This window comes from Leopardus geoffroyi, chromosome C1, assembly GCF_018350155.1.
Source record: "Leopardus geoffroyi isolate Oge1 chromosome C1, O.geoffroyi_Oge1_pat1.0, whole genome shotgun sequence".
In the NCBI taxonomy this organism is placed as follows: Eukaryota; Metazoa; Chordata; class Mammalia; order Carnivora; family Felidae; genus Leopardus; species Leopardus geoffroyi.
The window spans coordinates 24443152-24466942 of record NC_059328.1 but is presented as its reverse complement, the minus strand read 5'-3'; the positions used below and the strand labels follow the sequence as shown (position 1 = coordinate 24466942).

General features: G+C 49.6%; 1 protein-coding gene across 2 annotated transcripts; it reads right to left on the bottom strand.

The window, feature by feature from the left end:
• Positions 1–2141: 2141 nt before the first annotated feature.
• Positions 2142–22925, bottom strand: LCK (LCK proto-oncogene, Src family tyrosine kinase). 2 transcript variants are annotated; one of them, XM_045476516.1, is made up of 13 exons: positions 22795–22925; positions 9894–10003; positions 9539–9620; positions 9247–9337; positions 8910–9008; positions 8673–8776; positions 8345–8494; positions 7897–8049; positions 7572–7751; positions 5354–5430; positions 5108–5261; positions 4893–5024; positions 2142–2793 (listed from the first exon to the last, which is right to left on the bottom strand). In XM_045476516.1, exons 2-13 carry the CDS (start codon positions 9996–9998, stop codon positions 2591–2593), a joined length of 1530 nt encoding a protein of 509 aa, XP_045332472.1. In that variant the 5' UTR covers positions 9999–10003; positions 22795–22925; the 3' UTR covers positions 2142–2590. The 2 variants fall into 2 exon arrangements, with proteins under 2 accessions (XP_045332472.1, XP_045332471.1); XM_045476515.1 differs by lacking the exon at positions 22795–22925 and adding an exon at positions 10101–10201.
• Positions 22926–23791: the final 866 nt, after the last annotated feature.

The following is a 23791-nucleotide window of genomic DNA, read 5'->3' as shown; positions in this document are numbered from 1 at the left end:
GGCAGTTCTATTATAAAACAGCTAAAGGGCCAGGGAATAAGCCCTATTTCCAGTTCTGTGTTGCTGCTTCCCAGCTAGGAACCTTTCTGGCCCCACTTCCCTCTTTGTAAACTGGAGAGGATAACAATGCAAAGTTCACCAATTCTATGGCTGCAGGAACGAAGAGGAGGGTGGGGATCAGATGCGGTCATGGGTGTGGCAACATTTTATAAAATGCAGAACAGGAATCAGACACTCAGATCCTTACGGAGGTGAGGCAGGTGGTGTAAAATAAGTGAATTTATATTAATTTATATTAGTTTGATTCAGGTGCTTTGCATATTTCTAAAATTGGATCCTTTTTCACTTTTATAAAGCAATATGCCTTTCTTTCCCCTATCTTTCTTCAAACACAGTGCCATCTGTAGGTATCTTTTATTTTGTCACTTTTTAATGGAAATATAGGTGGAAAAAACATTTCATTTTCCTCTTCATTATAAGAACAACAGTGCAGGGTGCCTGGGTGGCGCAGTCGGTTAAGCGTCCGACTTCAGCCAGGTCACGATCTCGCGGTTCGTGAGTTCGAGCCCCGCGTCAGGCTCTGGGCTGATGGCTCAGAGCCTGGAGCCTGTTTCCGATTCTGTGTCTCCCTCTCTCTCTGCCCCTCCCCCGTTCATGCTCTGTCTCTCTCTGTCCCAAAAATAAATAAACGTTGAAAAAAAAAATAAATAAGAACAACAGTGCAAGCATGATGATAAATAACCACTAACACTCAGTGTCACTGTCTGGGAGTGGAAGGGACTTTGGCAAAGAAAGAGCTCAAATCCCACCTGAAGAGGGTGGCCACTCCTCAGCTCCATGACAGGTAAATCCAATAAAGCCGAATCGTCCTTTTTTTTTTTTTTTTTTTCAAGAGAAGGTACAAATCTATAGTGTTTTTTTATGTTTATTTATTTATTTTGAGAGAGAGAGAGAGAGAGAGAGCATGCCCACAAGCAGAGGCAGGACAGAGAGAAGAGAGAGAGAGAATCCCAAGCAGCCACCACACTACCAGGGCAGAGCCCGACTCTGGGGCCCAACCTCACAAACCACAAGATCATGAATCAAGAATTGGACACTTAACCGACTGAGCCACCCAGGCGCCTAGAAATCTGGAGATTTATGCAAAATCTTCCCAGTTTTATAAATTGACTAACTCAAGACATTAGTAGTAGCCATTCTTTTAAAATGTAAGTCAGATCATGTCGTGGCTCTGCAAAAATCCCCGAAAAGTCTCCTTGAAATGGTTCCTGCAAAGATCACAAGGCCCCAGGCCACACAGGATCTCTGCCCCTCAGGCCCCCCTCCCTCCCCCATTCAGGACCTTGGTCTCTGAGCTTGCCTAAGAAGCTTCTGCCTCAGGCTGCTCATCCCCCTCTGCTCCTGCCCCATACCTTGTGGCTTGCTCCCTCATTTCCTTCAAATATTTGCTCAAAAGTCACCTTCTCAATGAGGCCTTCCCAGACCACCCTGTTTAAAATTGAAAACCTCCCCCAGTGATGACATTCCTAATTTCCCTTACCCTGTTTTATTTTCCCCTTAGCACTCAGCACCATACCGTATCATTTACTCTTGGCGGTGTTTATTGTCTGTCTTCCTTTACTAGAATGTAAGCTCCATAAGGACAGAGATTTTGTTTGTTTAATCTACTGTATATTCTATGAACCCAGAACCATGCCTGGTACACAGTAGATGTCCAATAAATATTTGCCAAATGAGTAAATTAATTCAGTGTTCAAAAACATCTTGAACGTGAACCAAAACATATTTGAGTACAAATCTAGCCCCAGAATCAGTAATTGTAAAAAAAGCTATTGCCCTTACATAATGGAAGGGGAGGGTCCTGGGACACACCCACTCCCTAGGAGGTTCTGCGAAGGGGTTCACACTTAATCCTTTGGGGTAGGGGTGGGGTTGAAGGAGTTCACAAAGCCCATACAGCAAAGTGTAAGAACTTCCTCTTGGCCCCCCCAAATCAGCAGGGCTGAAAAAAGTTCAGACATCCCCTCATCCCATCTTTCACCCCAATTCAGGGTGACTTACTTTCCATCTTTTGAACTCCCACTCCTCCCTCCCAAGGAAGAGGAGATGGGAGTAGGGAGCTGAGAGATGTACAGTCTTCATCAACAGAGAGTCATTTATTGAGCTCCTAATGTGTGCCAGGCACCAAGGAGGAGCACACAGAGGTATTAGATAAGGTCCCAGCCTTCAAGGAGTTTCTTGATGGCTAGGGGAAAGGAAAGGGGGGTGGGCAGAAGCTGGTATCAATCACAGGTGTCTCCCTTCTCTCCGGTGGTCTTGGGAGGTAGAAGGACCCACAAAGGGACAACTTGAATGGGTGTCCAAGTCATATATGCACATGCCACACATGTACAAGACACATGTGCAGAGCCCACACAACTACAGAACCCGTGTATAAGACACAAGAAGTATATGTGCCACACGGGGGATGGGATTCACATGCAGAGTCCATATGTGCATAGGCCACATGGGTAAGACACAAGAACTGCATCTGCCCCAGCCAGGTTGACTAGACGGAGGTAGGGCTCCAGGCCCCGGCCAGCTAGGCCTCTCAGGGCTGGGGCTGGTACTGGCCCTCTGTGGCCGTGAAGAAGTCCTCCAGCACGCTGCGCAGGTAGTCAAACGTGGGCCGTTCCTCTGGCCGCTCCTTCCAGCACAGCATCATGAGGTGGTATAGCTCCTCTGGGCAGTTGTCAGGTCGCACCATGCGGTAGCCTCGCTCCAGGTTCTGAATCACCTCAGGATTGGTCATCCCTAGAGGTTGATAGGAGAAAGATCAAGGATCCGGGCTTTGGAAGCCCACAGCAGGGATGATGTTTAGAATGTTTAACTGGTATGGTGTGAGTACCAATCCCAAAGGATCTTGGTCTTCACCAATGGTAACAGCGTACTTCAGGTACCTGCCCAGTGTCAGTCACGCCACTTGGAATGTCTGTTGTGGCTTAAGCACTCAAAACACGTAGATGTTGAATGTGAGACCTGGGGTGAGTCACCTCCCCTCTTTGAGCCTCAGTTTCCTCATCTGGGAAATGGATTATATAGTAGCTCCTACCTCATAGAGCTGTTATGAAAATTGAGTGAGAGTGCATATGGAGAGATGCTGCATGAAGAATATCTTTGAGTATTACGATCTGGTGGGGAGAGATGGTGGCAGGTCAGGGCCCAGGACAGAATGGGAGCTCACAGACAGCATAGTGGTGAGGCTTCTCTGGCTTTGGGATCAGGCACATGAGATGCTGCATCAGGAAACCAGATGGACCCCCCAGCAAAGGCCCCTGTGTGACCCAGATTAAATAATTTGGGGGCCACTTCCTTTAAAACCCGGAAATTCAAGGACATAGACGAGTGAACTAAACACCCATGGCTAGAGGCGAGAGTGCAAACTCACAGTCAACACCCAGCTTAAATATAGCCCATAGATCTACTTCGGTTTAGTCCCTATAGTGTCTTTCAACAATTTGAATCAATCACTGATATTTGGATATGGGCAAATTTTCCTCAAATTTCAAGTTTTGGCTTTTGAAAAAAGAAAGGATCTGTTTTGGGGTTCCCTACGTCTTAGTAGCAACCATCCTCTGGAATAGATGCTCACCCAGGTTCACCCAGGTCCCCATTACTCCTCATTGTCTCCCTGACCCTGAAGCCACATTTCTGTTGCCATACTTCTGTTGCCATCATACTTGTAATGCTTTTGTTGCTGTTTTGTTGTTGTTGTTGTTGTTGTTGTTGTTGTTGTTGTTGTTAAGTAGGCTGCGTGCCCAATGTAGTGCTTGAACACATGACCCTGAGATCAAAAGCCATATGCTCTACTGACTGAGCCAGCCAGCTGCCCCAATGCTTTGTTTCTTCTAAAAGAGAAATTCCCTATGGGTTCACCTCTATGGGCCCAGTGGAGGGGCAGTGAGGACACTTGGCAGGATGACTGGAGTGTGGTTCTAGCCCCGGTGCTGCCCTTGGACTCTGTGATGGGGCAAATCCCGGGCAGGGAAGTCCTTCAGGTTCTCACCTGATTCTAAGGTACTTTTACCTTCCTAGGAGCAAAGTTCTGTACATGTTGCTCCCGGGCTATGTGAAGCTTCTGCGTATCTGGCCACTGTGCTCCGTGACCTCTCTGCTCTGTCTTTGTGTTCCATTTCCTTTCCCCATAGTTTCCTAGCAAGTTACTTTAAAAAAAAAACTCCATCCGTCTTGGCTGAATTCAGGGGTAAAGGACTTTGTGCAGAAGCTAGAGGGTAGGAATTAGTTGTTGACATGTCTCTCTCATTCTTTAGATGGAAAGTTTCAGAGGAAAGGGAAGTCAGCATTTAGTGAGCACCTACAGGGAGTCAAACTCTTTTACAGATAGTCTCATTTTTCATATCAGGAAACTGAGGCTCAGAGAGGTAAAGTCACCTGCCTAAAGTCACTTGCTCAAAATGATGATTAATAATAAAACCTAACACTCTTAAGTGCTTAGTATGGGCCAGGTACTGTTCTAACCTCATAATTTACAGATGGGGAAAGAAAGAATGATCTGATCAAACTCAAACAGAAAGTTGGCCTGAATGGCAGATCTGGTCATAAAGGCAGGCTTCCTGCCTTCGAGCCAGATCCTCTTCTACCATCCTAGGCTGCCTGTGTCTGAACTAAAGAAAAAAGCTGGGATTATGGAAGCAGGAGAGAAATCGACACAGAGATGGACGCTAGCCCTGGGAGATGGGGCACCTGACTGGGCTTGCTGGAGTCCTCAGTGAATACAGGAGAAGCAGTTAGAAAGATTCAGATTCTGAACCAGGGACAGATGAAGTAAGTAGAAAGACCTGGATTTGCTGCTCGTCCCCATTAGTCTTTCAGCTCCTGCCCTTGGCCCTGACCTGGGTAAGGGATGCGGCCATGGGTGACAATCTCCGTCAGTAGGATCCCAAAAGACCACACGTCCGACTTGATGGTGAATGTCCCGTAGTTAATGGCTTCTGGTGCTGTCCACTTAATGGGAAACTTGGCCCCTGGAGGGAGGCAGAGTGAGGTCACCTGGGTCTGTTTGGCCAGACCCTGCAGGCCCCAGACTTCCCTTGTATCCCACACCTACCCTCCCTGGCTGTGTACTCATTGTCCTCAATGAGGCGTGCTAGGCCAAAGTCTGCAATCTTGCAGCTCAGGGTGTCCGACACCAGGATGTTGGCAGCCCTCAGGTCACGGTGGATGTAATTCCGTTCTTCAATGAATGCCATGCCCTCTGCAATCTGCAGGCCAGAGAGGAGGTCAGCAGTCCTGGACCAGACATCCTTACCCCACCGGGCTGTGCACTTGCCCAGCCCCTCCCCAGTCTCCTTACTTGGGCTGCCATGTCCAAGAGTTTGTTGATGGTCAACTTGATGCCTGGAGGGGTCTTGAGGAAATCCACCAGGCTCCCTGTGAACAGAAGCAGAAAAGTTGCTAACTCAGGCTGGCCCAGCAGAAAGCTCCCTGACCCTTGTCCCCTAACTGGCTATTTAGAAGTAGTGTCTGACATGTGGAAAGAAGAGTAAGGGGTGAGAATGGACAAGTGTGCATTCAGGGTGGGGATGCCCAGGATACATGAAGTCTTTTCCCAGGGACTAGGATGGGGTATGCTTGGAGAAGTCTGTAAGCTTCTTATCACCAGTGGGGTAGAGCTCAGTGTCCTGCCCCATGTCCAAAGCCCTACACAGTCCACATTCATAGTTGCTTCTCTTTCCTCCACTTCTGCCTCTTTCACTCTATCCACCCTAGACAATTTTGAGGTTTTTCATATAGACCACTGGGCTCTCACCCCAAAGTCTCTTTTGCCCCATCTCTGCCTGCTAAAAATTCTACTTTTCTTTCATGGCCCAGCAAGACTATTCCTCTAGGAAGCCTCTCTAAGTCCTACCAGGCCTAATAAATTGCATCATTATCTACATTCCCCGTGGCATGCTGGAATTTTCCCATGGCGAAACTCTGGTTTTCCTAGAGTTTATGCCACATAACTAAAATGAGTTTTCCCTGATAGCAGGAACATTGTTTTGTCCATCTGTGCTCCCAGTGCCTAGCCCAAAGTAAGCAGTGATAAATATGTGCTGAATGTATTCAATGGAGTATGGAAAGAGGTGCCTGGGGGCCTGAGGGACCACATGTGGTAATAGAGGGTGACTAGGAGATGACCAGGGATGGAAGCTACTAGAACGGAGCTAGTAATTGCTAGCCCTTCTCAAGAGATTAAAAGCCTGGGTAAAGATGGCAGCAACCTGGGGTGCCTGAGTGGCTCAGTCAGTTAAGCGTCTGACTCTTGATTTCGGCTCAGGTCATGATCTCACAGTTCGTGGAATCCCGCCCTGCATCAAGCTCTGCACTGACAGTGTGAGCCTGCTTGGGATTCTCTCTCTTTCTCTCTCTCTCTCTCTGCCCCTCCCCTGCTCTCTCTCTCTCTCTCTCAAAATAAATAAATAAACATTTAAAGACGGCAGCAACCTAAGTGTCCCTATTATGAGTGCTGAATTAGTCACCAAAGATAAAAGCCTCACCCAGACACAGTAAATACATGGCATGAACTGCCTCTCCTGCATCCGGTCCATGGCAGATGCTGGTAGTCAACCCCAGCACTTACTTCCAATGAGCCTCAGAATCCTCCTCAACACAGAACTCCAAGCAACTACCATCTGAAGTTGGCCCACATGGTAAAACCTATTTGCCGCTTCCAGAATCCACTAGCCAAAAGAGTGACAGATCTTATACTCCCAAAGAATCTGAGCCAGATGACAACAAATTTATTGAACAGACACTATTCTGTCTGCTCTATATACACTGACTCTTTCATCCTCACAAAAGGCCCTATGAAAAAGGTATCATTGCATTACTACCACCATTTTATAGATGAGGAAGCCATAGCAGAGGGAAGTGAAGTGATCGGCCCAAGCCCACACAATCACGAAGGCAAGATTCTAATACAGGCAGTCAGATCCTAGAACCCTTAAGGACTACTCTAAATTATTTTTGGGTGAGCCTGTTTAAATTTCTGATGTTACACTTGGGAAAAATGAGCACCAGGGATGGGGCAGGGACTTGGCCTGAGTCACACAGCAAATTGGTGGCAAAGGTGGACCTAGAAACTTTTATCCACCTCCCTGGGGGCTCTCCGTCTGTCCAAAGAAGGGCAAGGGGCTCACCTAGAACTGAAAGAGAGGGATTTGGGGCAGATCTGCCCTCCCAAGGCTGTGGGTCAAAAGGAAGATAGAAATGGGGCTAGGGACACACTCGTTTGAAATCAAGCATCCCGAGATCAAGGTAGAGCTTTGAAAAAGGCAAACAGGATTGCAGGTCAGGGAAGATGAGAAGTCAAAGCTCTTCCAGAGCCTTCCACTTTAGCCTGTGCTCCTAGACAGGCTCAGACATCACACCCTCTTCTTGTCCCTGGTGGTGACTCTTTAGAGGCCCAGAAAAACAAGAAACCCTCAGTGCTGAGCCCGGCGAAATGGCAGATCTCCTCCATCCTCTATTCAGGAGCAGAGGGAATGTGTCAGCGCCCCCCAGCGGTCGATGACAGTGGCGGCACCCACCATTCTCCATGTATTCCGTGATGATGTAGATGGGCTCCTGGGTGACCACCGCGTAGAGCCGGACCAGCCTCTGGTGTTGTAGCTGCTTCATGAGGTTGGCCTCGGCCAGGAAGGCGTCGGGGGACATGCTGCCCTGCTTCAGGCTCTTCACTGCCACCTTTGTGTGCCCGTTGTAGTACCCTGGAGCGGGGAGGGCTGGGGAGTCACTGGGAGCCGGAGCACCCAGAGCCAGCTAGCTGCCTGGACACTCTCCGAGGACTCTCACGACCTCAGCGGAAGCCTCCCCTTCTCCCCTTCCCCCGCAGTCCCGGAAGGCTTCACTCACCCATCCACACCTCCCCGAACTGGCCAGCCCCCAGCCGCTCCACCAGCTTCAGCGTCTCCCTGGGAACCTCCCACTCGTCCTCCCACCAAGGCTTCTGGGGCTTCTGGGTCTGGCAGGGGCGACTCAACCGCGTGCACAGCCCGTCCGAAGCATCTGCGAGGACAAGGGAGGGGGGTTTGTGTTGTCAATACGGCGGGACTCGGTGCCGCCACTCAGTCCCCACTTGGCCAAGGAGAAATAGACTGGCAGGGGAGGTGTGAGGCTGTCACCCGACACCTGGGCTATCGGGTGCCGCACCTCACCCACTGCGGGGAATGAAGGAGCGCGCTGAGAGATGGGCGGAGGGTATCCCCCCCCCCCCCCCAGAGGAGCTTAGGGGAGGCAGGCTGGTGGGGCACAGGTGAAGGCGCCTCAGGCGCACGTCGGAGGGGCTCCTGCCTGGGCTCACTGGTGTAATGGCGGACCAGCTCGTGCAGGCCAGGAAAAGTGATGCGGGGGGAGATGTAGAAGCCGCCTTTGTCCAGGTTACGGATCTTGTAATGTTTCACCACCTCTCCCTGGTTCTGGTCGAAGTCCCGCACGGACAGGGAAAACGATCCTGGGTGAAAGAATGGGTGAACGAATGCAAAAAGAGGGAGAGGGTGCGCCCTGCGAAGGGCGCCCCTAGTCCCGCGCCCCTTCCCTGGAATCTCGCGGCACACACCTCCGAGCCGCGGTCCTGCTCCCGGGCCGCCCCGGCCCCGCCCCCGGCCCCGCGGCCCCGCCCAGCCGCTCACCCGCGGTGCTCTCGCTCTCCCGGATCAGGAAGGAGCCGTGCGTGTTCCCGGGCGCCAGGAGCTGCCGTTCCGCGTCCTTGCGGCTCAGGTTCTTGAAGAACCAGCTGTGCAAGGCAGAAGCGAAGGCAGGCTTGTGTTGTTGGTCACTTCTTCCTCCATCACCCTCAAGCATTCACCACTACCCCCCCAGCACCCCTCCTCTGCTCCCATCCTTCGCCACGAGGAGTCCCCACTTACGGTTCGGGCTCCAGGCTGTTCGCTTTGGCTACGAAGTTGAAGGGGATGAAACCTTCCTGGCCCGTGGTCAGGGACTGCGCCTTCCACCACTCGCCGCTCCTGCGCGACAGAGGCAGTCAGTGGGGTCGGCCTGGCCTTGGATTCGGCTGGAAACCTTCAAAGCCCCCAGTTACACCATGCCACCCCAGCCTCCAGCCCCAGCCGGCACTCCAGAGCCTCCCATTTTGTCCCAAGGGCTCCCGCTGCATGCCACTCAGGGGCCGCGCGGTACAGGGGATCCCTGCTCCCTCCCACGCTCCCGTGGGGCAAGGATGGGTGGCGTGGAGAGGACACTCACTGCTCCAGGATACGGAGCTGTTCACCCTTCTCGAAGCCCAGGTCTCCATCGTGAGAGGGCTCATAGCTGTGCAGAGCGATAACCAGGTTGTCTGTAAAGACAGGGGTGGGGGTGGGGGTCAGGGAGAACCAGCCTGGATAGGCTGGAAGCACAGAGTTCAAGAGTTACAGGGCAGCGAAGAAGATCAGGGACAAGCGAGGCAAGACAAGGTAGAGAGTGGATAGGGAGATGGGAGACAAGAGCCAAGGATCCACAGGCCTTAACTTTCAGGCCCCACTGGTTGTGAGGTCACCTTGCAATGGTGAGGCTGGGGGATTGGAGCCTTCGTAGGTAACTAGTGGATCCCTCACATCAGAGCCGTTCCGCATGGGCAGCTGTAGGGTGGGGGGTGAAAATGGGGTCAGAGAGCAAAAGACTGGTCAGATACTGGCTCCCCTCCCCACTGTTCTCACTTCTCCAGCTTGGCTGGGTCTTGTCCCTGAATTTACCAGCTACTCAGAAGAGTCCCTTCCCCTCTCTCAGCCTCCTTTCCTTTCTGTTTCCAAGGGGAGAAGACCACTCTGTTATTCCAGTGGTGGTTTCTTTCTCCTGGTTTGTGTCCTCCACCAGACTCCCTCACCAAGTCAGTCCCCTGTCTTGCCTCTTACCGTGGCCTTGCCATCCAGTGGGACTATCGGGTAATGGCAGTTCTCACACACATCGATGTTTTCCATCCAGTCATCTTCAGGGTTTGAGCTGCAGCTACAGCCCATGGTCCCTGGGGGAATGGAGAGGGGGCTGAAGGGGCTCCCCCAAGATCTACTTCCCGGACATCAGACATCCTAGGGCCTTGCCCTGGGAATTTCCACAAGTACCTGAGATTGTCAGGCCCCCATCCCCCATTCACCAGCCACAGAAAAGCTGAAATGAGGTCCTAGCTCCAGACTGGTGCTCCCTCTGAGCCCCCAGGCCACAAGTAAAGTCACACATGGGCCCCCACTAAGCCCTAGGCCCCGCCCTCCCACCTGGGGTGGGCAAACCGCCACAGCTACCTTTGTAAGCCTACTTGCCCACTTCCTGCCTCTCCCCCAACCCTCTCTCTCTCTCTCTCTCTGCCCATCCCCCACGTTGGAGGAATACCTACTGAAGTTCACACACACTTCCCCAGGCCAGGCCGTGGAGGAGACCTGAATTTTCATCTTCCCCTACCAGAGAGGTGTATGCACCCCACCTCCTATTTACAATTCCCCTTTCTAGCCAAGGAAGCCAGCCAAATGGCAGACTCCTGCTCCCTAATGTCAGCGGTCAGGCCCCAGCCCCCCCAACCCCCCCGCAACAAGTCTCCTTCAGAGGGTTCTTTCTGATTCTCACCAGCAGAAAAACCTTCAGCGACACTATTGACCGTAACTTTTCTATTTGTTTGCTTGCTTAAGCAGTGGAAACTTTTTGTCAGATGGAAATCAAGCTGAACGCAGAACCTCATAGATAAAACAGGTAAAAGTGGGGCTGTTCTGCCTGAAACAGAGTAGACTGGACGCCTCATTGTGAAGCCCCCAGGAGTCCTGAGAGCATCTCCTTCCTGGGGCTGCTTCTCCGAACTGCTTAGAAATCACTAGTCCTCAGATAAAATTAACTACTCAAGACCCTTTAATATCAAGAGCAAATCCACCTCCGTGGTCTATTCTGCTACACACACACACACACACTCACACTCACACTCACACTCACACAGCCTTCATTTTTATCTACTCTTGCCTTTTCCAAACACCCCATGCTATTTTCTTACTCCATACCTTTGCATGTGTGGCTCCCCTACCTTGAATGCTCTCTTGTCTACCTACTGAACTAACTCAACCTTCCAGGCTCAGCTCAAATATCACCTACTCTGTGAAGCCCTCCTACAACACTCCACTCAAACAGAGTTGTCACCTTAGCACTATCATGACTGGACTGATTTTATGTGTCAGTCGCACTGCATTTCCCACTCCCTTGATGAGACGGTGGATTCATCCAGAACAGAAGCTGTGCTTTATTTGCCTAAATGCTCCAGCACCCAGAACTAGTTGTCATTAATAAATGTTGACTAGTATGCGGAGGATTCATGCATCCCATCTTCCAGGATCTTAGAAGCCACCAAGTCTAACTTCTGATTTTAGATGAGCAAACTGAACCTTAGATAAGCAGGCCCGGAGAGGCCTGCTTAAACTCACCCCATCTAGGGGCGCCTGGGTGGCTCAGTCAGTTAAGCAGCCGACTCTTGATTTCAGCTCAGGTCATGATCTCACAGTTCATGAAGTTTGAGCCCTACGTTGGGCTTTGCACAGAGAGTGGAGCCTGTTTAAGATCCTCTCTCTCTCTCTCTCTCAAAAATAAATAAACTTAAAAAAAAAATACCTCACACAACCTATTTGGGACAGAACAAAGCTGGAGATGCTAATCCATGCTGGGACCAAGTAGAAGTGGAGGGAGGGTAGTGGAGATTTTTTTGGTTTGCAAGACTTAAGGACACATGTCAATTGTATCTCAATTCGAAAAAAAAAAAAAAAAAGACTCAGGATGCCTGGCTGGCTCCGTTGGTGGAGCAGGTGACTCTTGATCTCAGGGTTGTGGGTTCAAGCCCCATGCTGGGTGTAGAGATTACTTGAAAATAAAATCTTAAAACATAAACAAGCAAACAAAACAAAAAACTTGAAGACGGGCCTCAGAATCAGAGAGACCTAAGTTCAAACCCCAGTTCTGACGCTTACTGTATGACTGCTGAAATCATTTTTCCTAAGCTTCACTTTTCCTTTTCTGTCAGAAGGGTCTTAGTATCCCTTTATCATAAGCTTGCACAAATGTTAGCTTAGTTTAGAGCTTAGAAAGACTTCCACCACTGCTCATTTTGCCCTCCCAGGCCCTACTTTGGAGGATGGGAGAATGGAATTGGTAGATAATCCAATGTTTCTTTTCTTTCTTTCTTTCTTTCTTTCTTTTTTTTTTTTAAAGTTTATTTTGAGGGGGGTTGGGGGAGGGGCAGAAAGAGGGGGTGGGAGAATATCCCAAGCAGGCTCCACACTGTCAGTGTAGGGCCCGACGCAGGGCTCAATCTCAGGAACCATGAGCTCATGACCTGAGCCAAAATCAAGAGTTGGACGCTTAAACGATTCAGCCACCCAGGCCTCCCTTGAAAGTCATGTTTGTCAAACTGAGATACTCAGGACCCTTCATGGATACCAGAAGTCATGGGTGTGTGTCTTCTCAGAACATGAGTGTTACTTGACCTTATTCATAGAGTTAAGCAAACATAGACCTATTGTGGAGGAAAATGTAAAATGTACATGGAACTTTAAGCCAAATCAAGAGACTTTCAAGGAAAAGGATACACATTCATTCTCCCTGCTCCTGTGAGGAGTCCTGGAGTGTGGGGGAGAGACATTCGAGAAATCCTGCTCAACCAGAGTCTACCCATCTGTGGCTGTAAATGGCTTTTTGACAGCTAATTTTATTATGGCTAGGAACTAATGAGCAGCAAACGCCTCCAGAGAAGCCCTGATATCAATCTGGAAGCAGCCAAAGACGAGCTGAGCTATGGGTGAGGCCGTGAGCATCATTGTTTGCGATATTCAAACAGGCCTTGGAAGATCATGGGTTGATTGTACTGTAAAGAGAACGCCAACATCAGATGGAGTTGGACTGAGATCGTAGGGCCCATCTAGGCTGACATTCTCAGAGGCTTCAGAAAAGGGTAAGAGACAGATGAGAAAAGTTTGGGGTTGAGGTAAGGGGATGAATTTGGATGCGATAGCGAGGAGAAGCCAGTGGAGGGGCCAGAAGGAATCCAGGCTGGAGATCACAGGGCTGGAAGCTGGTGCCTGGTCCAGGCTGGAGTCACGCGGGGAAGGGAAAAGAGCCACAGGGCCTTGGGCCACGGTCCAGGACAGCATGCAGACAGAATCTATATCATGGACTAAATCTGGGCCTACCAGAGAGGACCTGACATCCCTAGTTACTAGGGCCAGGGGTGCCTAGGTGGCTCAGTCAGTTAAGCTTCAGATACTTTTTTTTTTCCTTTTCCTTTTTCTTTAAAAAAAAAAAAAAATTAACATTTATTCATTAAAAAAAATTTTTTTTTTAATGTTTATTTATCCTTGAGAGAGACAGAGAGACAGAGCATGAGCAGGGGAGGGGCAGCGAGAGAGGGAGACAGAATCTGAAGTAGGCTCCAGGCTCTGAGCTGTCAGAACAGAGCCCGACGTGGGGCTCGAACTCACGAGCTGTGAGATCATGACCTGAGCCAAAGTTGGACTTTCAACCAACTAAGCCACTCAGATGCCCCAGACTTTTTTTTCTCAAAAAAAGTTGGTTTTTTTTTTCAAGTATATTTATTTTGAAGTAGGGGGAGGAGCAGAGAGAGAGGGAGAGAGAGAGACCCAAGCAGGCTCTGTGCTGTCAGCCAGATGCGGGGCTTAAACCCACGAATCCATGAAATCCTGACCTGAGCTGAAATCAAGAGTCAGATGCTTAACCCACTGAGTTACCCAGGCGCTTCAAGCATCAGACTCTTGCTTTCAGTTTGGGTCTTGACCTCAGGGTTGCGAGTTTGGCCCGTGTCCGGCCCTCATTAGGCATGGAGCCTACTTAAAAAAAAAATTGAGGCACCTGGGTGGCTCAGTCGGTTGAGCGTCTGACTTCAACTCGGGTCACGATCTCACAGTTCTTGGTTCAAGCCCCACTTCAGGCTCTCTGCTGTCAGCACAGAGCCCACTTCGGTCAGATTCTCTGTCCCTCTCTCTCTCTGTCCCTCCCCTATTCATCCTTTCTCTCTCTCTCAGAATAAATAAATAAGCATTAAAAAATAGGGGCGCCTGGGTGGCGCAGTCGGTTAAGCGTCCGACTTCAGCCAGGTCACGATCTCGCGGTCCGTGAGTTCGAGCCCCGCGTCAGGCTCTGGGCTGATGGCTCAGAGCCTGGAGCCTGCTTCTGATTCTGTGTCTCCCTCTCTCTCTGCCCCTCCCCCGTTCATGCTCTGTCTCTCTCTGTCCCAAAAATAAATAAACGTTGAAAAAAAAATTTTTTTTTTAAAATAAAAATTAATAAACGTTTAAAAATATATACTGGAGTCAGGAATGGGGAAGAAGTCAAACCTGTCCTGATTAAGCCAAAAGGAACTCTAACTCTTCTGGGGAATCTGACCCCAGAATTTCCTCTGTGGCTTGTCCTGTGCTCCTGGAGGCCTCCAGCAGCAGGTAGCACATCCAGCCCTCTACAAAAGTCTAAGCTGTGGAGTGTAGGGCCAGGCAGCCATCATGAGACCTTGGGGTCCGACAATGCCAGAGAGGATTTTGGTGAGTGGCTCCCAGCTACTGGGAGCTCCATGTTTCTGGGAGGCCCCAGGATGATGCTGGAGGCCTGCAGATTATTTCAGTATTTCAAAAAGCCTGAAGGGAAATTGCACTATAATTTGTTTCTTAGTTTGACAAATTATATGATGGTTTCTTCAATGCATACTTGATTAAGTCTCTGATTAAAATTTAAATTAGAAAACAAGAAAATGAGCACCTAAACAAAGTAACTTCAAAACCATGAGACCTGGGGGGTGGGGGGGACTACAACAAGGAAAAAGGGCAAAGAAGCCTGGGAGGGAAGAGCTTAGAAGCACTGGTGTAATTTACCAGCCTTGTTTTATTTTTATTTTTTAATTTTTTAACGTTTATTTATTTTTGAGACAGAGCATGAACAGGGGAGGGTCAGAGAGAGGGAGACACAGAATCTGAAGCAGGCTCCAGGCTCTTAGCTGTCAGCACAGAGCCCGACGCGGGGCTTGAACTCACGGACCGCGAGATCATGACCTGAGCCGAAGTCGGCCGCTCAACCGGACCGCGAGATCATGACCTGAGCCGAAGTCGGCCGCTCAACCGACTGAGCCACCCAGGCGCCCCACCAGCCTTGTTTTAAAGGTGGAGACTCTGGGGGATCAGAGAGGTTGAGTGATTTTCCCAATAGCACATGAGGACTCTAGGCAGAGGTGAAACTCAGATAAGGCTACCTACCAAGCTTTCTCCTCTACTCTTTACTCCTTGGGAAGTCCTCTAAAGAGGGTGGAGGATCCTGAGGGGCCATGGAGGAAACAGGGCAGGGGAGGAGGTCTGACAGGGTGGGGAACCGCTCTTCATCAAAACTTTGATCATTGTGCTGTTAACAAAGGCCTTTTTCTGCAAGACGATTCTCCTTCCACCTAGAATGCATGTTTCTGAGTGTACATTTAGCCAATTGGTGAATGCAAGTCTGCGTATATGAAGGCGGATGATTCTGTGAACATCGTGCTTATGTGTGCATACCCATGGGCTTGTCCAAGGCTGTTTGTGCAGACGGATGTATCACAGAATGGGGGTATGTATAGTTTGTGCCTGTCCCTGTGTAGTTGTGAGGTCATATATGCATACATCTATTTATACACAATGTGGGTCCCATCCTTCTGGTCTTCGTTTGACAAAGATTGCTGGGTAGCCAAAATAATCTAATCAGGTTAAGAAATGAGGCCAGTAAAAAGAAAATCAAAATTAAATCTTAATATAAATGTCTCATTGTCTGAAAGAAAGGAAAAGAAGATGAAGACAAAACAGATCCAGAGAATCCCCAGGGCTCTCAGCACCAGCAATGAGGGCAGATTCTGGGGTGAGTGAAACAGGACATTCTCTTCTCCCAGCTCCGGAATTCGAGGTCAATAGCAGGAATTTTATAGATCTAGACCTCCTCTGACTAGGGTCTGTAATGTTCTCGGTCAAATTCAAAGCTGCCCATGGTCCACAGAGCACTTTGTGCCAATTATAAAGAGCCACCCCTCCCTGGGGTTTCAAACTTGGAGAGTAGAGCGAGGGCTAGATGTCAGTCCCCACCCCTTCATGACCCTCAGCATAGTGCCCAACACATGCAGCAGTGGCCCTGCTCACACTGTGTAGAACTGATAAAAAAAATCTCAGGCTCTGTGCAGCTCCTGGACTGGATTGTCTAAACCCAGGGCTGTTTAGGGCTCATATCACCATGAGTTCTGATTTTTGCCAACCTGTTCACCTTTATCAACTCCATAGGCATTATCTCGCCTGGCTGCCTAGAATGTGTTTTGTCCCCTTGAAGAAGAAAAAAAAAAAGGGCAACACTTTTTCTCCCCTAAACTGTAAACCTATTCATTTATTGAACATTCTGTCCAAAATGTATGCCAGCTTCTTGCCAGGAATTCTTGGTCAAGAGCAGACAGGCTATTCCAATGCAGACCATTGTGGTACTGTGGGCCACCTTGTGGCAAAATCTGTCAGGAATCATTTAAAACATTTTCTTGGCCTTTTCCTTTGACCAAGATTTGGTTGTTAGCACGGTTGTATATGTTCAATGAACAGCCTTGCCTATGGAGGCCTACGCAGAACCCTCATCCATGGTACTTAGGAATCAGGGTTGGTAGGCATGGTAAATAATTTCTAACGGATAGAACAGGGATGTGTCCTGAGTTCCTTTGTGATATAACACCCCCCGGTTTTTTTTTTTAAACCACAGAGAACAAAAAAGATAAGCTTTCTCTTAAATGCAAACAAGATGAATTTATTCTCATGAAACTGAGAGTGGCTTGACCGTAATGGCAGAGGGCCTCTGGGCAGGTTACTAAACCTCTCTGAGCCTCTCTCCATTCCTTCATCTGCAAAATGGGAACTAAAACAGGATCTCCACGGAGGGCTGTTGTAAGCATTATATGTGAGATATAGATGATCCCATAAATAAAGCGTTTAGCATGTGCTTGGCACATAGGGAGAACTACGTACATGAGAGTTCACCTGACCCTTGAATAACAGGGCTTTGAACCGTGGGGCTCCACTTATATGTGGATATTTTACAGTAGAGTACTATAAGTGTATTTCCTCTTCCTTATGATTTTCTTTGTCTTTCTTTTTTTTTTTCCAAAGATTTTATTTTTAAGTAACCTCTACACCCAACATGGGGCTCGAAGCTACAACCCCAAGATCGAGAGTCGCATGCTCTACCGGCTGAGCCAGCCAGGTGGTCTGTCTTCCTTATGGTTTTCTTAATAACACTTTCTTTTCTCTAATTTCCTTTATTGTAGCAATACAATGTATAAAACATATAACATGCAAAATATAAGTTAATCTGGAGCCTCTGGGTGGCTCATTGGGTTGAGCATCCAACTCTTGATTTCAGCTCAGGTTATGATCCCAGGGTCATAAGCCCTGCTCATGAGTGGAACCTGCTTACGATTCTCTCTCAGGGCACCTGGGTGGCTTAGCCCGTTGGGCGTCCATCTTCGGCTCAGGTCATGATCTTGCAGTTGATGAGTTCCAGCCCTACATCTGTACCACACCTGCACCATCAGTGTGGAGCCTGCTTGGGATTCTCTCTTTCACCCTCTCTCTCTCTCTCTCTCTCTCTCTCGGCCCCTCCCTCACTTGCACTCTCTCTCTCAAAGTAAATAAATAAGCTTAAAAAAAAAAAAGATTTTCTCTCTCTCTCTTCCTCTCTCTCTCTCTCCCTCTGCCCCTCTCCCTTGCTTGTGCTCGCTCTCTAAAAATAAAAAATAAACAAATAAATAAAAATGGACAAAATACGTGTTAACCAACTGTTTATGTTATCAGTAAGGCTTCTAGTCAACAGTAGGCTATTAGTAAAGTCTTAGGGGGAATCAAAGTTATGCCAGGATTTTCTTTGAATGTTTTTTTTATTTTTGAGAGAGAGAGAGAGACAGAGTGTGAGCAGGGGAGGGGTAGAGAGGGAGGGAGACACAGAATCTGAAACAGGCTCCAGGCTCTGAGCCGTCAGCACAGAGCCCAATGTGGGGCTCGAACTCATGAACCATGAGATCATGACTTGAGCCGAAGTCGGCCGCTTAATCAACTGAGCCACCAAGGCACCCCAGTGCAGGTATTTTTGACTATGCGGGTAGTCAGCGCCCCTGACTGTATGTAGTTAAGGGTCAACTGTAGTTAAGTCTTTGGGCAGCTGAACGTTATACACCGCAGATTTTCGACTGCGTGGGGTGGGAGCCCAACAACTCTGTTGTTTAAAGGTCAACTCTATTATTCGTGGCTAACATGAGCATTTCATTACACCAGCCTTAAACATTTTCTAGTCTAAAGGCTAATATTAGCTATTATCAATTATTTTCCTTTTCCTTTGTGATTTTGAGCATTTCCACAGACCACCTTTTCACCTTGAATATATTTACCTAAAATGGAATATATTTACCTACCATAAATGGAAAATCAGTATCACCATCCATAAACAGAAATCAGGATACATTAAAACAAATTCATAATATCATCTGTAAATTCAAATTCATTACCCCCTAATATCACTCACCTACATCGGTGGTGCACAGGCCATATTTTGGGAAATGCTACAACACGAGCCAGAGCTTTGGGCTTAGACCTCTGTTGGTGAGTTAGAGGAGGGACAATTTTCTTTCTTTCTTTCTTTTTAATGTTCATTTATTTATTTTGAGAGAGAGCGAGAGCATGTGCAAGCAGATGAGGGGCAGAGAGAGAGGGAAAGAGAATCCCAAGCGGGTGCCCCATGCGGGGCTCGATCTCATGAACTCTGAGATCAGGACCTGAGCCAAAATCAAGAGTCACACATTCAACCAACTGAGCCACCCAGGTGCCCCATGGAGGGACAATCTTCTTAACTGGTCAGCCTACTGACAAAAGTTGCACGGATATCTCTCTGTGCCAAGCTCTGTTCTAGCGCTGGTGACACAGAGGTGAGCAGATCAAGAGGTTCCTGTCCTTTTGGCCCTGCCCTCTCTGACAGAGGTGGGTGCCCCTCTGGCAGATCACTCCATTTTCCCAGGAGGCCATAGGCCTGTCTTCAGCTTACTGATTGGTAATGTCTATGACTCACAACAACACTGGCAACGCAAAACAGCAATACTTGTCAGGAAGTAGCATTTCAAAATCGCCACCATTACCCATTTACCAAGTGAACGGTTAGCTGAAGCTGTTAAAGAGAGAAGGACCGTCTCCAGGTATTGACATGGAAAGACATCCCAGTTATAACATGGCAAGCAAAAAACCCAAAACCAAAAAACATGGCGAGCAAGTTACAGAACAGAAGGTAGAATGGAAGCCTATTTGCATGTAAATGGGCATCTATACGGGGATTCTTTTAAGCCAGGTTCTGTGCTAATACTTTATTTGCATGTTTCCATGTAATTCTCATACTAATCCTATCAAGTAAATGCTATAATGAGCCCCATTTTACACATGCAAAAACTGAGGCACAAATGAGGTAAAACGATTTGTTTGAGGCCTCATAACAAATAAGTAAGTGGTAGAGTGGTGATTTGAACCTCGGTCTACCTCCAGAGCCTGGGCTTCTAACCACGACACTTGTCAGCAGCCACACATAGGAAACTCTGGAAACTGTTCGCGGTGAACACATCCCAGAAGTGAGGTTGGAGGGGGCTGTGTTTCTTATATTTCTATTCATGCCTCTGTACCATTTGAATTTTTTGTAACAGCCGTGTGCTAATTTTGTCACTGGAAAACAAAAAAACAACAAAAAAACCCCACCACCAATGCAAAAACCCTGCCAAGAGATACGATCATTCGAGGAGGATTCACTGTACAGCCTACTCTTCTGTTCCTCTCCCTATCACAAGAAAAGTAGGCGTGGAATAGATGATCAGGGGGAGAAAAGGTTCTGTGACCAAAGAAGTTTGGGAAATGATGAGTTGGACAAAATCAATCAGGCCCCTACTCTGGGGGAACTTTCAAAGCTTTTACAAGTTGACATTGACTATGAAATTAACATGGGTTGGGCTGGTTGGTAGCTGAGGCCATGTGGATTTGGCCCCAAGACCATTTTCTCTCCAGGTGCTTCATGAGACTGGTGTTTTATTGTTGTTGTTGTTGTTGTTGTTGTTGTTGTTGTTTAATATTTTTTAATGTTTATTTTTGAGAGGGAGAGACAGAGAGAGAGAGAGAGAGACAGATCATGAGCAGGGGAGGGGTGGAGAGAGAGGGAGACGCAGCATCCGAAGCAGGCTCCAGGCTCTGAGCTGTCAGCACAGAGCCCATCAAGGGGCTCGAACTCACAAACTGTGAGATCATGACCTGAGCTGAATTCAGACACCCAACTGACTGAGCCACCCAGGCACCCCGTGAACTGCTGTTCTTCAGAACAAGTGTTGGAAACGCAGCACCAGGCACTTTAAGCCAACACTGGAGTTTGGCCACATCCCTGGATGATGGTATCTTGGTCTTGCCTGCCCCCATCCCACCCTCACACCCAGCTCCCCTCAGCATTGCTTTCACTAAACGGAGCTTGGCCTTGAAGTCATCAGCCTGTGGGGGGATGTATAGCCTTGTAAGATCCAATGTGTGTTGTGTGTGGAGACCCTGACTCTGCTTCTGCCCACATATGCACACACGCAATGTCTGATGATATGTCTGGTGTTTGGGATAGGGAGCGCGTGCGTGCGTGTGTGTGTGTGTGTGTGTGTGTGTGTGTGTGTTGAAGCTGTTGGGGGGACTCTCCTCTAAAGTAGACCCTGTGGCTCAGCCTAGAATTCTCACACCCACCATACACAGGAAACAAGCTCATTTGCAAAGCTATACCACAAGTGTGAGGGGACGGGTTTCACTGGCCTGCCAAGGTGCTGAGTAGGTGTAATTCTGGGTGTGAACAGCCCTCCTTTTGGTGCACCATTTACAGGAGGAGGGACTGCCTAACCTCCGTTAAGCACCTACTATGTGTCAAGTACAACCCAGGGCACATGACAGGCCCCACAAACAGTCTGTAAGGGAGAAATTGATTACTGCCTCTTTACAGATTAATGATCTGGAGTTTGGAGTCTGGAGAGACGAAGGCAATACCATTTGAGGAAATGCCAGCCCCGGAATTGTACCTGGGTCGGCCAGGTTCCTGAAACCTATGTTCTTTACACTACACCATACCCATCCACTCTCTGGTGTTTGGTTTTGCGCTACCCTCATGGTACCCAAGAAACAGAAACCAGGGACAGTGACCTTGGCTCCTGTCATAGGTGCTTTCCAAAAAGAGCCTTTGCCTTTCTCAGAACTGTGTTGACTCTTCCAGGGAGCCTTCCAGGTCACCCAAGGGAAGTCTTCTGTAGCCTCGGCCCTTATCTCATTCTCTTGCCCCATCACTTGGCCCTTTACCCTTTGAGAAGAACCTCTGTCCCTGAGCCTGGAGGGCGAGGGGTCCTGCGTCTTCTCTCAGCACATGCTGGCAGAATGAGGGGGTGCAGGTCCAGGGTGCGGATGGGTGGTCCCCCCCCCCCGCCCCGAGGCACAGGGGGAGCCAGCATATTCTCCAGCCCGCACAAAAGGCTACAGGCATCGGGCTTGGGGACGAGAGAAAGGCTGGGACACACTAACTAGGTGGAAATCGTGTGTCAAGGAAAACTCCCGCAGTGGAGGGTGGGGTAGGGGGACCCTGGAAAGTCTGGCTCACACGGGGATGCCCCCCATAAACTGAAGGCTCAGAGTTAGAAAGTGAGGGGGTGGGCAGGTAGCTGACTATGCCTACCTGGGCCTCCACCTTCCCGGGGTTTGAAGCAGTAATCTGCAGTACCAGCTGGCCCTGTACATGCAGGTGGGGTGTGTGTGTGTGTGCTGAGGCCAGAGAGAGCAAGGGGGGGGTGGGTGGGAAGGACATCCTGTGACACTTGGCAGGGGCAGGAATGGCAACTTTCCAGATGGAAGCGTAGACGTTCCTTACCCAGGGCCGACTGTGCCCCTGTCTGGGATAAAAATAGCCTTTCCTCTGCCCTTTCCTTTCCATTCTCTCTCCTTCAACTTCCCGGCCTCTGGTCAGATGCTTCCACCCTGGAGGCCCCATCCCAGATGATAAATACACCCTCCCGCATCCACAATGTCCCAATAGGAGACACCCCAGGCTCTCCAGCACTGCTGGTCACTGAGGCTAAAATCACTTGTCACGTGTCCATCTGGATGCTCTGGGTGACTCTTCTGTCTCAATCCCTCTCTCTCAATCCCTCTCTCTCTCTCTCTCAGAAGATGCTTGTCACTGGGGTCTGTCCCAGCCATCAGCAGGATTCCTGGATCCCCTGACTCAAGACTGACCATCATCACCCTGCCCAGTGGGGTGGGGGGCAGTCCTAGCCTAGGCCACCACCCTCTCCCAGGGCCTGACTCTGCCACTGCCTTGCTGAGTGGCTGCAAGGAGGGGGCGTTTGCCCTCTCTGGGCCTCAGGAGGCTCATCCATCAATGGGGTCAGGGACTGGACTTGGGGATTTCTGAAGGCCTTTTCAACACCTGACAGTACATGCGCCAGATCTCCACGAAGATGCTCCCAGTGAGGGAGGGACCAGTGCAGACAGCGTGGCAGAGGCGAGAGGCAAGAGCTACGTAGGAAAGGGGGCCTCCAGCTGTACCGCACGCCGCCCACCTGACCTCTAGTGAGGCTTTTCGATCCCCCTGCCCTGCCTGTAGGGCTGCTGAATACCCAGGGAGCCGCGCCCCATGCCCGGGTGCAGCACCACCCTCCCCCAGTAGGTCCTCCCATGACAGTCCTAGACCCCTGTTCCCAGTACTCCTTACCTGCCCAGCCCAGGAGCCCTCCAGCCCCATTCACATGGTCCTCCTGGCCTAGCCTGGCAGCTCACACACAGTTTCAGCTCCCCTCACCGAGGTAGCCACCGCCTGTCTTAGCGCGCCCACGTCCCACCCTGACTTCCTGCCTCCTCCTAAGGGCTCCGCAGCCAACCGGGGCCCCAGCAGCCCAACCACAAGCCTCCAGCACCCCAAGCTTCCTGCTGCCATAGCCCCCAGCTCCTCAGCCCCTGGGGGTCCTTTACACCTCCAGCCCACCGGAGGGGGGCTCTTAGAGCTGAAGAAAGGGTACCTGATGGAACCTCCCTCCTGCCCCCCTGGGGGCGACCTGGACAAGAGATTCAAGGGCAGCCTTTATATCTCAATGAGCAAGGGGCAAGCAGACATACACTTGGCTTTTGGTGAAAGACAAGTGGCACTGCTGTCACAGTCTGAGAGCTGAGTGACCTTTTCATTACAGTCTAAGAGAGGGACTTTGGAGTCAGAGGAGAGAGCGCTCTCCCTGTTCAATCATTGGAGAGCAGACCACCTTATGTTACAGTCAGATGTCAGGTTAACAAATAACTATGGCAAAACAACAGTCATGCCATCTCAGGGCTCAGGACGATACCTTTATTAGAGTCAGAGGGTAGGCTAATAGCCCCCTTCTTATAGACAGAATGCTGGACAACAATCTGTTTAAGGAAGCAGGCAGGACAACCCCGTGTTTTCAAGACGACAGAGTCACAGCCCCTGTTGTGGACAGAGGACAGGGCAAGCCCCCACTAATTAGGACTAGGACGACATTTCTAATTCAGGACGAGGCAAGGACACAGCCCCTGTTAGAAATGTGGGGCCTGCCACCATCTCCTGCAACAAGTGGGAGAAAAACACGCCTGCCCAGGGACCCAGGTGCGGGTAGCTGACTGGCAGGACTTTCTGTTATAGGCGGGAGACAGGAACCTTGTCACAAGCAGCACGCAGGCCAAGAATCTCCCTTTCCCCT

Excerpts from the sequence above, each read along its gene's own strand:
- LCK (XM_045476515.1), bottom strand. The coding sequence starts at position 10,128 with ATGGGGGATGGGGGCCTGACAATCTCAG. Across the intron at positions 9,009-9,246 it reads CAGCTCCGTATCCTGGAGCA|GAGCGGCGAGTGGTGGAAGG; the intron begins GTGAGTGTCCTC and ends TCTGTCGCGCAG. Across the intron at positions 8,050-8,344 it reads GCTGGTCCGCCATTACACCA|ATGCTTCGGACGGGCTGTGC; the intron begins GTGAGCCCAGGC and ends TTGTCCTCGCAG.